The 14,545-nt window shown below is 42.9% G+C and overlaps 1 protein-coding gene across 1 annotated transcript in view; it reads left to right on the top strand.

Moving 5' to 3' along the window:
- Positions 1-394: 394 nt before the first annotated feature.
- Positions 395-14,545, top strand: part of slc8a2b (solute carrier family 8 member 2b) — a gene marked incomplete at its 3' end in the record, with an annotated part of 79,563 nt that continues 65,412 nt past the window's right edge. The window contains exons 1-4 of the mRNA XM_080429499.1: positions 395-492; positions 1,123-1,285; positions 8,067-8,204; positions 10,439-10,666. Coding sequence (XP_080285625.1) covers positions 419-492; positions 1,123-1,285; positions 8,067-8,204; positions 10,439-10,666 — 603 coding nt within the window. The 5' untranslated portion in view covers positions 395-418. The remainder of the gene's footprint in view (positions 493-1,122; positions 1,286-8,066; positions 8,205-10,438; positions 10,667-14,545) is intronic.

The following is a 14,545-nucleotide window of genomic DNA, read 5'->3' as shown; positions in this document are numbered from 1 at the left end:
AGTTATTTTATTTTTGGAAGTACAGGTTTTTACTAGTCAGGAGGTACTAATCTTTCTTTGTGCTCTCTCTTTCTTTCTGTCTTTTCTTCAAGGTGAGCTAGTCCTGCCACCCCCTGGCAACTTGGCCCTGCCCCGTCTCCCACAGACCTCGGACTAGTCCTCCTTCGTCTTCCTCCGCCTGGCCCACACAGCTCCTCGCGGCCTCCCGGTTCCCAGCGCGCCCTCCACGATGTCTCTCCTCTCCTCCTCCTGCTTCCACTCCTCCCTCCTCCTCTCCCTCCTCGTCCTCCTCTTCTCCCTGCCTCCGCCATGCCACCCGGAGTCGCAGCGCGGCGACGGGCCGCCCAACTTTTCCACGGACCTGCCCTCCCCGTCGTCCGCGTATCCCGCCTCCTTCTCCCCCTTCTCCTCCTCCTCAATGAGCTACGGCAACTCCTCGCAGGGGCCTGCAGGCGCCGTGACGAAGAAGAAGAAGTGCGAGGAGCCGGAGGGGTGTGTGCTGGAAATCTGAATGGGGACTCAGTCAAACAAGATAGACAAAATAAGGCAGAGACACGTTCACAGTTTAAGAAGGATGAGTGATATATTTTGATATCAAAAGGAGTTCAGAACTTACAATTCAGCACAGAATCGCATTGGAAAACAGACCTAGTTGAACTCAGTCACACACTGAATGGTTCAGGTTTAAATACACCCGGCATCAAACACTTCTAAGTTCCCACAGCACATAGAAAAGCCTTCCGTCACATAAACACCTGGCCTGCCACTCCCAGCCATAGACTAGTGTAACAGAGTGGTTCACTACCTCAGCCTGATGGCCTGAAACTCTAATATCTCCCCCGAGCGATAGGGATATCCCTTTGGTTTAGTGGTTAAGATGTTGGCTTTGCGCGTGGGAGACCGGGGGTTCGAATCCCGGGCGTTACACTAGCTCTTTTGTTTATCACCCTAACATAGTGACAAAAGGGATGCAGATGGTTCTAGGAGCCGAGATGTCTAGAGCAGGGTGAAGTCAGGTGACCAGGGGAAGAGGGAAGTTTCATTCAACTCAGACATGATTTCATTTAAACAAGTGGTTCATTTACGATGTTCACTTGACTTGATCACATCTCTTTGACACAGGTGTCGGCCGGGAATCCTGCTGCCCGTCTGGCCGGGCGTGCCGGGGCTCGGCGAGCAGGTGGCCAGGGCGGTGATCTACTTCTCGTGCCTCATGTACATGTTCCTGGGCGTGTCCATCATCGCCGACCGCTTCATGGCGTCCATCGAGGTCATCACCTCGCAGGTGAGGAGGAGGGGGAGAGGGAGGTGGATGGACAGATTGATGGGCGGAGTTAGGGCTGTCACGATGACACATTTTAAGTTGACGATTAATTGTCACTCAAATAATTGCGATTAATGTGTTTTAATTGTGTTTTTGAACATTGAACATTGGAACATTATGAAGCACTTTGGCTTCTTAATCAAAAAATGCACAGGGCAGATATGAAAAATAACTGAAATATACAAAGAAATGATTGACATATTTAATAATTTTATACATGTGAAAATAGCAGAAATAGCAGATCTACAAGCTTACAGCGCGTCACGAAGTGACGCGCTGTAAGCTTGTAGATCTGCTATTTCTGCTTTTTTAATATTTGAAAATGTGTGATAATTTTCAACATGGAAACGATTATGCAAAAATAATTGCGATTATCCCAAATAATTGCGATTAGACGATTATGTAAGCATTGTGACAGGTCTAGGTGGAGTGGGGCTGGATGGATGGATGGATGGATGGATGGATGGATGGATGGATGGATGGATGGATGGATGGATGGATGGATGGATGGATCATGGGTCTCCAACAGTTCTGTTCTGTAAAACAACTGCTTGGTTAAGAAAGGGATTTCAAACCACCTACAGCAGTACATAAGTGGTGACTAGTAGTTGACGTCGATACCCCCAGGCCAGGAATCCATTGCAAAGTCGTCTGTTTATTATTCAATCATAAATGATTGATCAAAGTCTACTGTTGTTGGAGCAAATGGAGGCTTTGGCCTGCATTGTGTGAGAGGCACAATGCATCGAGCCTGTTGCTATAATCAGGGTACAATCATTGTCCGAGAACTGCAAAGCAAGGCCTATTTGGGCTCCTTAATGGGAACAGTATAGATTTCCATCTTGGTCCATTTATCCTGCGTGTCGGAGAAAATTGATCCGTCTTTTTCTTCAAGACAAGGAGAAGGAGAAGACTCTGGGGGAAGGAAAGAAAGTGAAATGGGACTGACAGAGGGAGAGATGGAGAGACAAGCACAGTGATAGAGGGCTAAAGAAAGAGAAATACGGAGAGAGGGAGAAAGAGAGACAGACAGAGGAAGAGAGTATGACATACATCTCAGCAGGGAAAATGGAATCGCAGCGTGTTGTGGTTGCGTGTTATATTCTGCCAGAGAGCCAGGGAAAGGGAGAAAGAAATAGGGAATGGGGATAGGTCGGTCTGTGTGCGTGCGTGGAACACATACATGTGATTTTTATATAATGTATATATTCAGTCAGTAACACTCACGTCATAAGTACATTTAACCATTTACTGCTAACAAATGAAATACAGTAACAGTTCAACCTGGCGTTAATGGATCCGATGTTCCCTATTCTTGTATTTGTTTTATTGAGATTAAGTTAGGAATAAGGTTAGGTTTAGGCATAGTTTTACTGAGGTTACATTTAGGAATAAGGTTAGGGTTAGGCATAGTTTACTGAGGTTACATTTAGGAATAAGGTTAGGTTTAGGCATAGTTTTACTGAGGTTATGTTTAGGAATAAGGTTAGGTTTAGGCATAGTTTTACTGAGGTTAAAGTTAGGAATAAGGTTAGGTTTAGGCATAGTTTTACTGAGGTTATGTTTATGAGTAAGGTTAGGTTTAGGCATATTTTTACTGATGTTAAAGTTAGGAATAAGGTTAGGTTTAGGCATAGTTTTACTGAGGTTAAAGTTAGGAATAAGGTTAGGTTTAAGCATAGTTTTACTGAGGTTACGTTTATGAATAAGGTTAGGTTTAAGCATAGTTTTATTGAGGTTAAAGTTAGGAATAAGGTTAGGTTTAGGCATAGTTTTACTGAGGTTACGTTTATGAATAAGGTTAGGTTTAGGCATAGTTTACTGAGGTTACATTTAGAAATAAGGTTAGGTTTAGGCATAGTTTTACTGAGGTTAAAGTTAGGAATAAGGTTAGGTTTAGGCATAGTTTTACTGAGGTTACGTTTATGAATAAGGTTAGGTTTAGGCATATTTTTACTGAGGTTAAAGTTAGGAATAAGGTTAGGTTTAGGCATAGTTTTACTGAGGTTAAAGTTAGGAATAAGGTTAGGTTTAGGCATAGTTTTACTGAGGTTACGTTTATGAATAAGGTTAGGTTTAGGCATAGTTTTACTGAGGTTAAAGTTAGGAATAAGGTTAGGTTTAGGCATAGTTTTACTGAGGTTACGTTTATGAATAAGGTTAGGTTTAGGCATAGTTTACTGAGGTTACATTTAGGAATAAGGTTAGGTTTAGGCATAGTTTTACTGAGGTTAAGGTTAGGAATAAGGTTAGGTTTAGGCATAGTTTACGTAGGTTACGTTTAGGAATAAGGTTAGGTTAAGGCATAGTTTACTGAGGTTACGTTTAGGAATACCTGGTGGCGACTGTTTCCGAGGTCACCGGATTTGACCCGGGGCGAGCGTGTTTTTGGGGCGAGCGTTCTTGTATTCCCCTAGCTGGGGATTGGAGGAGGACCAGTGAGATTTGCTGTGTGAGAGACATCAGAGGACAGGAAGCAAAGAGAAGCTATAGAGACAGCTAGAAGAGGAGAGAATACATGGTCATTACCGTGGTGTGATGTTAGTGCTTGGCACTCACTCAGGCCCGGATTGGCCGTCGGGAGGACCGGGACTATTCCCGGTGGCCTGCCTCCTTAGTGGCCTGCCTGGCTCCCCAAAAAAAAAAAAAGAAAAAAAAAAAATGTTTTTTTTTTTTTTTTTTTGCGTATCAGGTCAGGCCAGCCAGCCACAGCCAGCGCGGCGCTTAAGTGCTGCAGCAAAAAAAAATCTCTCCTAAGCTCAGGCCAGGCCAACCACAGTCAATTTCAATTCAATTCAGTCAGTGTTGATTGCAGCTCAGTGCAGCTGCGGGCCTGCTTGCTGGCCTGACCCCCCCCCCCTGCTCTCACACTGCTCTGTGACCAGAGGGGTAGGGATTGGTCAAAATGACGACACTGAACGTTTTTTTTTAAAGAATCAATACGTGATTGGTTTGTTTGGCTTTTTGGCCCGCCCCTACACCCCTGCGCTAACACACACAGCAAGCCAGCATGGTCTGTGAGAGGAGAGGGGCGGAGCTAAGGAAGAGAGGAGAGAGTGCAGCAGTCAGAGAAAGAAAAAACAGCTGGATGGATTTATTTGACAAAATAAATAAATAAACTAGTGTAACGTTACGTTATATTATGGATCCCAACCCCAACCCCATTCCCTCAAAGTCAGAGAAAAAGAGGGCAGGTGGAGCTGAAAGGGAAAGGGACAAGACAAAAAGAGCCAAGGAAGGAGCTAAATGTTACAAACTGACTGAAATGTTCAGAGCCCCCAGCGTGCAGTCATTGCTCCAGCAACAACAAGTAAGTTTATAAACACTGGTTCTTCTCAGTGGTGGAAAAAAGTAGGCTACTCTACAAATAAAAGTCCAGAATTCAAAATGTACTTGAGTAAAAATACAAACGTATTGGTATCAAAATGTACTTAAAGTACTACCAACCAAAAGTAGAAAGTACTAATTTTGCTGAATGTCCCATTTGCACAATGTATACATCTTTTGAAAATAGCAGATCTACAAGCTCACAATGTGAGCTTGCAGATCTGCTATTTTCAAATGGCCGAAATGTATATGGGGCCAGGGCTGAAGTGGTTTTGAAATAATAATCAAAATATACAAAGTAACTAGTAACTAAAGTTTTCTAATAATTGTGGTTGAGTAAAAGTACAATATTTGTCTCTGAGATGTAGTGGAGTAGAAGTAAAAGTACTGAAAATTGTAAATACTCCAGTAAAGTAAAAAATACCTAAAAATTGTACTTAAGTATAGTACTTGAGTACAAGTACTGTACTTAGTTACTGTACACCACTGATTCTTCTCAACATACGTGTGGATTGGGGTAGTCATCAGGGACATCCCAGGGGAGCTTGAGGAGGCCAGATAAATGATTGATATTATTGATAGGCTATAAGAACACTTTGTTCCATTTTGTACCCTCAGACTTAGACCCTTTTAATAACATGAACACCAGTTGACATGGCTTTTCTTATAGCTGCAACAATAACAACCTTGGTATTAGTTGTCAAAAAAGCTTTATCCATTGTAGATTTATTTTGCTGTCTGCTGCAGTGCTGTAGATTGTCTGACTGTTTTCTTTTGTAGATCAGATGATAAATTTCTCATGTGAAATTGTTGTAACTTAACTGTAAAGGCCCCCCAAAGGCTAATAACAATAACATCAGATGATACATTTCTCATGTGAAATTGTTGTAACTTAACTGTAAAGGCCCCCCAAAGGCTAATAACAATAACATCAGATGATACATTTCTCATGTGAAATTGTTGTAACTTAACTGTAAAGGCCCCCCAAAAATAAGGCCCCCCCCCCAAAAATGGGGCCCCCCCAAAAAAAAATTCGCGGGGTGGCCTGGGTGGGCGTGTATCTCCCGGCCGGATTTGGAGCTCCACTCCGGCCCTGCACTCACTTGCTTCTAACGGCACTCTAAACACAGTGTACTGCGGTAGATAGAGTGTGATACTTCACAAACTCTGCCTAGAACAAACCGTTCCCGACAGCAGGGTTATCATAGTTAACTAAATAATGGAAAGTAGAATTGACAAAACATTTTAGTTATCTGAGATAAAAAATTAAAACAAGGCTTTACAAAAAACAACTAACTAACTGAAACTGTATTGTGTTGATAAAACTAATTAAAACTAAAATCATAGAGAAAATGTCCTTAGTTTTGTTTATATCCAATATGTTTCTTTATAAATGGTGAAAATGGTTAATCTACACGATCACGTGTCACGATAAGTGACATAACTATTTTAAAAAGAAATCAGAGCTTTTTTATTCTTGCCCCTGATTACCCCATATTACAACAAGTAAGACGCGCGAACGCGGGAAGCGAACGCAGCTCGAAAATAACAATAAGAAGAATCGAAAGGAATGAGCAATTGTAGAGAAATGGGTGGTACAGTGAAATTAGTGAGAACAGGGCCGCCACAAGAAGGCTCCATACCGCTAGCCCCATTTTTTTTTGTCTTTTTTAAATGCCCTGCAGTTAGATGTTGAGTGACTTAACCCCTACCAGTCATGGGATTCAAACCCATCACCTCCCAGGCAGGCACTGGTTACTTTCTTTAACCACCAATTAATAACCACGCATGATATATGTACAGTAGGAAATACAGTACACATGCTAATCTAATGTCACTATGCAGATATGTCACCAAGATACATATTTTCACAGTACATGCGGCCCTTGTGCACTGAGTGTTCAAGGACACTATCATGATACATTGCACAGGGATGGCAAAATGTCCTTGTATTAGAATAGATAGACCCGTATTGAAACATCTCTGTTAGAGAGAAAGAGTGAAATGAGAGAGAGAGAGAGAGAGAGAGCAGTGAAAAGAAAGAAGAAAGAAAAAGAGGGAATGTAGAGAGACAACAGCAATGTGTTAAAGAGGTGTCTGCGAAGAGTCTGCGAACATTCATCCATCCATCCTTTTCAGGGTCAATGTAAATGAGTGTGTGTGTGTGTGTGTGTGTGTGTGTGTGTGTGTGTGTGTGTGTGTGTGTGTGTGTGCGTGTGCGTGCGTGCGTGCGAGTTGAGCTTCTACTGTAGAAGGCTGAAGTATGATTTATGACTGAAATGGAAGACAAATATTGTAATATAGATAGGGGAGTAGAGCACTAAATGAACTGCTTAATGTGTTGAATATTATGCTGTATAATATATAGAGACAGTAATCTATCTCTATCTAGAGATTAATGGAGCATCTGGTCGGTTAGAAAGAGACTGGCCAGGAACGCTAGGCCATGAGCTTGAGTCCAACAATAGCCAATACATCCATCCCTGTCAAAGTGTCCTTGAGCAAGGCAATGAACCCATGACTTGCTCCCGGGTCCCCCTGGGGGGCTCCGTCAACCTTGAAATCGTTGCTGTGTCAGGTAGAAACCTTGTACTGTATGTCCAAAACCCTTCCTTTTTATTATTGTTTTAAAAAACATTTTAAAATAGTTAAAATAGCCGATCTTGTCTGCTATTTTAACTGCGTTTGTGCGACTACTTGTATGATGGAGTAGTAGCGCATTCATTTACCAAAAAACATAAGAAAGTTGAAATAAGGAGATACAAGGTTTCTGCCAGAACTTCTAAAATGTAGTGGAGTAGAAGTAAAAGTACTGAAAATTGGAAATACTCCAGTAAAGTAAAAAATACCTAAAAATTGTACTTAAGTACAGTACTTGAGTAAATGTACTTAGTTACTTTACACCACTGCATTCAGCAGTATCAAAGCAGAAACCTTATATCTCCTCCATATTTAATTTTTTATACTTTGTTGTGTGACAGTGTTGCTAAAAGCAGCAAAAATATCTACAAGCTCACCACGTATCACATCGCAACTCAACCACCACCATCACCATGAACTTGTACTGTATCGTCTATTTTCCCATAATGGGGACGTCTGGTTGAAAGTGCTTAGGTCAGTATGTGGGTTTTTATAAATATTTAACCAAGGAAAAATATAAACAGTAGCTTGTGAATACATAATAACCACATTGCATCCATTGGAACACAGGTTATTCTTTCCATTTCCTGAAAAGTAACGGTTTTGGGCATACAGGTTTCCGCTGCGATGAAATTGTCGAACTGATCATGTACTGCGCACGTGTGTATGTGTGTGTGTGTGTGTGTGTGTGTGTGTGTGTGTGCGTGTGTGTGTGTGTGTGTGTGTGTGCGTGTGCGTGTGCGTGTGTGTGCGTGTGTGCGTGTGCGTCCAACAGGAGAAGGAGGTGACTATCACCATGCCTAATGGGGAGACGACTGTGGCGACGGTTCGAATCTGGAATGAGACAGTGTCCAATCTGACGCTGATGGCTCTGGGCTCCAGCGCTCCAGAAATACTGCTGTCTGTCATAGAGGTATGCACATATACACGTACGCACGCGGGTGTGTGTGTGTGTGTGTGTGTCATATCTTTACGTACGTGTATGCAGGCTCATTTAGGCTTACAGCTCCCTCCCCAGCTCTCGTTCTCTCTCCCTTTCTCTCCGTCTTTCCATCTCTCCGTCTCCAGCGCTCTTCTTCTCTCCCTCGCAGTGGTGGAAAAAGTACTAAAATTCTTTACTTAAGTAAACGTATCAATACTGCAATATAGAAATAGTCTGTTACAAGTAAAAGTACAGAATAAAAAAATTACTTGAGTAAAAGTGCAAAAGTATTGGCATCAAAATGCACTTAAAGTACTAAAAGTAAAAGTACTAAAATGTTTGAAAATAGCAGTTCTACAAGCTCACAACGCGTCGCGATGAGACGCGTTGTGAGCTTGTAGATCTGCTATTTTCAAATAGCCTAGGTATAGAATAGGACTAAAGTGGTTAATGTATGTTTGTTTCTTAATATCATAATTTAGGTCTGAAAAGTAACTAGTAACTAAAGTTTTCAAATAATTGTAGTCGAGTAAAAGTACAATATTTGCCTCTGAGATCTAATGGAGTAGAAGTAAAAATATTGGAAATTGGAAATACTCAAGTAAAGTACAAATACCTAAGAAATGTACTTAAGTACAGTACTTAAGTACTTTCCACCACTGCCAGCTCTCTTCTTCTCTCCCTCGTCCTTTCCTATTCTTTGTTTCTCTTTATTTGTGATTCTCTCTGGTCAATGAAGACAAATACCCCTACCGCAAAGATGACAGCAAGACTTCACATACGGTAGTATCCTGCCACTGCTTTGCACAGTAAAATTCTGTCAAATTGAGCTCTGAAAGTATACGTGTATATTCTTTTCACAGGTCACATTAACGCAAACCACACTAGCTTATAGAACTTCTGACTTACGTTTATCAATGTAATATGTGTAGGCTAGTAGTGATGCGCGGGCCGACCCATAGCCTGCAGGTCCCGCGGGGGCGGGCGGACGGGTTATAGATTAATGACGCAATTATCGCAGGGCGGGCGAAGCGGGTCGACTCACGGAAGAAGAAAAAAAACACCAACACACACCTTCTCTCTTGCGTGAGCGTGCGCTCTCTCTCTCCCTCCCTCTGCCCCCCCCCCCCTCTCTCTCTCTCTCTGGAAAGCAATTGAATGGACTTGCTTGTGTGTTTGTTTGTTTTTTGTCAGGTTGCGGCGGTACGGGCTGGGTCGTTGATTTGTATTCATTTTCACGGTACGGGTTGGGGCGGGTTGGGCTCCCGTGCGGGGCGGGTGGGGCGGGTTATGAAAAAACCTGACCCGTGCATCACTAATGTGTAGCACAATGGACACTCCGTCTCTAACCGGATCTAAGGATCTTTATAATCTTCTCCAATAAGAACAAAACTACTTCACAAGAACAATGTTGGGGTAATTAACTCTTTGACTGCCAGAGTGATAGTGTAATATTGTCACCCCACTGCCAGCGAAAAAGAGCGATTTTACTGTACCTTTGAAAGATCATGGAATATTCTCCGTGACCTCCGTCCTCACGGACATCGCCTCATCACGCGCACAGGGTTGTCGTAGTAGAGGGGGGGGATGTAAAAGCTTGTTTTTGCCGTAAAGCAAGAGGAACAGAGATATAGGCATCTTTCCACAGGAAATAAACAGGAAGTAAACGAGATTATTATTATTTTTTTACTTTTACCCGGGTTAATTCCGGGTCTGACGTCATCTGGCAGTGAAAGCATCATTCCTACGGTTGACAACAACGCCATCTGGTGGAAAACCACTGAAAACACAAAATTGCAGAATCCGCAGGCAAAGAGTTCAGAGATTTGTTGAAAAACATATATTTCTAACACGCACAGATGATCAACTACTGTATAATGGAACTTGAGTGAGTTGGCATTCCCTGGTTTTACACAGACAAGACATGACAGTGACAGTGATACACGTACAGTCTTTTCCGTTGACAACATCCAAGTGGAAAAAAAACGTTAATCGTCAATCGAGTTCCATTTGTCTTTCTTGCTGTCACTATTTCACTGTCATCCTTCAGTCTGTACAAGTTTCTCCGAGATTCTCCAGCCTGGTCTCCCTGATGTGTTGTTTACACAAGCCCATAGATCTGTTAGTTCTTATCTCCTTTCACCTGTCTTTCTGATCGTCACATCCCACCCCTCCCTCCCTCCCTCCACACACACACACACACACACACACACACATCCCTGCAGGTGTGCGGACACCACTTCGAGGCCGGTGAGTTGGGCCCAGGGACCATCGTTGGCAGCGCCGCCTTCAACATGTTTGTGATCCTCGGGATCTGCGTGTGGGTGATCCCCGAAGGGGAGACCAGGAAGATCAAACACCTGCGCGTCTTCTTCATCACCGCCTTCTGGAGCATCTTCGCCTACATCTGGCTCTACCTGATCCTGGCCGTCATTTCACCAGGAGAGGTGGAGGTAAGAGAGAGAGAGCATGGCTGCAGTGCAGTGTTGATTTCGTCGACTACCTTTTTTCACTGACGAAAACTAAATAAAAACTAAGCTACGATGACTAAAACTAACACAAATAAAAATCTTGACTAAAATGTTAGTGAGGAACGAGTGGATAAAAGATCCAGTAGAACTAAAAGACAAGTCATTTTATGTTTCGTTGCGCTCAGGTGTTGCGCTCTGAAAATAGCAGATCTACAAGCTGCGCTGCGACGCGCTGCGACCCGCTGCGACGCGTTGTGAGCTTGTAGATCTATTTTCAGCATGCAACCAAGTGTAAAATCAGCCATTACGACGCTATCAAGGCACCGCCAAAATACATTTTAGTCGACTAAATCAACTGTAGATTTAGTCGACTAAAATCTTACGATATTTAGTTGACTAAAACTAGACAAAAACTAAAACGTTTCAGATGACAAAAATATGACTAAAACTAAATGGATTTTTTTTCAAAAGACTATGACTAACACTAAATCAAAATTTGCTGTGAAAATCAACACTGCTGCAGTGTGCACAATGTCAAGTCATGTCCAGTAAAGTTGAGTGGGGCTTGAAGAATTGCGAGGTTGGTTGGTCGTTCAGTCGGTCAGCCCGACAGTCCGTCCAAATCTACTGGCTGAAAACTGGAAAAATAAAAATAAAAAACTGTTCCTTCATGCTCCTAGCATCTCTCTCCTAGCCTGGTAAAGCCCCTCCCTCCGGAATTCTCATTTCCATTTGATTTCAGGAGTGAGTCTGGCCTGAAGGCTTATCTGGGCGTTTCTTGCTCGTCCACCAAATGGACTCTCCAATCAGCGTCCTCGCTCATTGTTTTGTGATTGACAGCTGAGGTAGGCCAATCAGGTGGAAACCGAGTGGTTCGCACATCACTAATCAATACACCTTTCATACAAGCTGCTCATTAACATCACAGACAAACCAATTACTCCTGGTGATAATCACTGCAGCCTAAAGTGGCTTAATTGGACATCAAAGGGCCACTTGGACATCAGAATCAGAATCAGTTTTATTGTCACATCACAGGTTTACAAGGTAAAAAAGTGGGTGAAATTCTTTTTTGTACATCGTTCCCATCGCAACGTTAGTTTCCATAGAAAGAAGAGGGGGGGGGGAGAAGAAGAGGGTGGGGGGTAAGTGGGAAGGAGATCAAAACAAGAGAGCAACAGAAGGCCAGACAAGTTATCTACATATTTACAAAAACCTGAGATAATAAAAACTAAAAAAAAGCTAAACAAAACTAAACTAAGGTGCCTGAGCATAGCAGCAATGTATTGTATACTGTGCATGTTATACTTATACTGTGCATGATAGACAGTGGACGTTAAGGTGCTTAGAGGAAAAGGAGCACAATAAAAAAGACCACAAAAAAAAGTCAGTGCGTTATACAAGGGATTAAGGTGCAAAAGGTCAGTGCGTGTCCACCTAGAGTGGACTGACCCTAGTATAATCCGCAAGTAGCTCCATGAGAGAGTGCAACAAAAAGTCATTTGTACCTGGTGTAGTCCACAGGTGTGTCCGAGGGGGGGCTAAAGTCCAAGTCATTGTCCCTAGTATAATCCACAGGTGTGTTCAGCAAGAGCCAGAAAAAAAAGTCTGCGCTGCCTGTTGTCAGGCTGCTGAACAAGGCCTATGCCTCATTCAGGCTTATTCCCCATTCAGCATTCTGACAGCAGCCGGATTGAAACTACACCAGTATCTGGTGGTGGAACTCTTGATACTGCGGTAGAGCCCCTTGCCCGGTCGCGGTCGTTGTAGGGGGTTGAACAGTCTGTGACTTGGGTGGTGCTTGTCCTTGATGATGCGCTTGGCTTTGAGCACGCACCGCTTTTTGTACAGTTCCTGGAGCGCTGGGAGCTCGATTCCCATTATCCGCTCTGCCGATCGCACTACTCGTTGTAGGCTGATCTTTTCTCGGGCAGTGCAGTTCCCGTACCAGGCCGTGACACAGCCTGTTAGGATGCCTTCGACAGAACTGTTGTAGTACAGCCTGAGGATGCGACGTCCTACTCCGAGCTTCTTCAGGCGGCGGAGCCAGTACAGTCGCTGCTGAGCCTTTTTCCTCACGTGTGTGGAGTGCGTCTCCCATTTGAGGTCCTCCTCGATGTGTACTCCGAGGAACTTGAACTCGCTGACCCTTTCCACTGCAGCACCGTCGATGAGGATGGGCGCATGGTCTCTCCATCAAAGCTACATTACTCCCGCCCAGCTCCAGCCCACAGCCAAATTGCTATATAGGTCTGCAGGCCAGACTCACTCCTGAAATAAAATACAAATGAGATTTCTGGAGGGAGGGTTTACCAGGCTATCTCTCTCCTAGCATCTCAAGTAATTTTTTTAGGTATTTGTACTTTTTATTTCCAATACTTTTACTTCTACTCCACTACATCTCTGAGGCAAATGTTGTACTTTTACTCCACTACAATTATTTGCAAACTTTACTTACTAGTTACTTTTCAGATATAAATTATGATATTATAAAACATACATTAACCACTTAGCCCTATTTTATACCTAGGCTATTTGAAAATAGCCGATCTACAAGTAGAATCTTGTAGAAGTAAATTTTGAATTCTGGACTTTCACTTGTAACAGAGTATTTATAAATTGCAGTATTGGTACTTTTACTTAAGTAAGAATTGTAGTACTTTTTCCGCCACTGCTCTAGCCCAATACAATACTCAATATAGCTGACCAGCCTTTTATGAAGGAGAAACCTAAATGGATATCATGCCTTCAATATTCTCAGTGCATCATGATGCACATCAGTTTAGTTGGATACAAGCCTTCAACCGTTACCACATGTGCAGACGTGTAACTAGCGGGACGCAGACCACGCAGTTGCGTTGGGGCCCATAGTCATTTGGGGCCCACCCGTGCCCCAGGATTGCGACAAAAACTAAAAAATCTCCATGAATTCAATGTTTCATGGGGTGTGTAATTGATAGGAAATAAGTCATTTTTTGGGTGAACTACTCCTTTAACATAACAAGCATAACATTTATAAAGTGGGGTTGTGTCATTTGGAGACATCTATCCCGGTGCATAGCAACCAAAACCAAAAATGGAACTAAATACAAGCGTGCTCCTTTGCTGCACGTCGGTTTACCTGGTTCAAGCAGGTGGGCGGTAGATGGTGCGAATTGTGGTCCTCATTGACACCAAAATTGCAGTGTGCTGTGCCTTTCCTCCCACATAGCCGCACAGCAAGTCCCCGAAATAACAAAACATAATGCCGGTGAGGGAAAATGTCGCCACTGCAACTCAGGAAATTGTCAGTTTGTGTGTGCCTCACGCCATTGCGCCCACCCCTAAATAGGACTAAAACTTAAGAAGAGAGTCATCTGATTTGACGTGTAATGGAACAGTATAGTACCATCAAAGCGTCGCATCGCGATGTGAGCTTGTAGATCTGTAGATAAATAATTCCAACATGATAAACACAGGCTTTTGGCGATGTTCTTGACCTGTTCATCTCATTTCAGAGCAGGATAAAAAATGACATATTTTTGTCTTGAGAGTCAAGGTTGTATGTAGTTCAATGTGTGAAATAAGATGAACCTTTTATCCCTTCATTCCCATTCAACTGGAGAAAATGAAGAGCCTTGCATTTATTTATTTCCATAGCTGCGTGTTGACATTCATTCATTCTCGAGGTCGGCTGTACTTTTGATTACAGCTTACAGGAAGCCTTCCTAACCAAAGTGCAACAATATTATCAGCTAGAGCAGACCATCTCTCAGCTTGGCTACAGATGTAAACTTTTGGTTTTTATCTTTTTGTAGTCTAGGACAGTGTCTATCAACCTTTTTTGTGCCAAGGCACACCTGGCATAGCCAAAAAATCCCA

The sequence above is a fragment of the Gymnoscopelus braueri genome (assembly GCF_963280865.1).
Source record: "Gymnoscopelus braueri genome assembly, chromosome: 5".
Classification (NCBI taxonomy): Eukaryota; Metazoa; Chordata; class Actinopteri; order Myctophiformes; family Myctophidae; genus Gymnoscopelus; species Gymnoscopelus braueri.
This window is presented reverse-complemented; position numbering and strand designations above follow the sequence as displayed.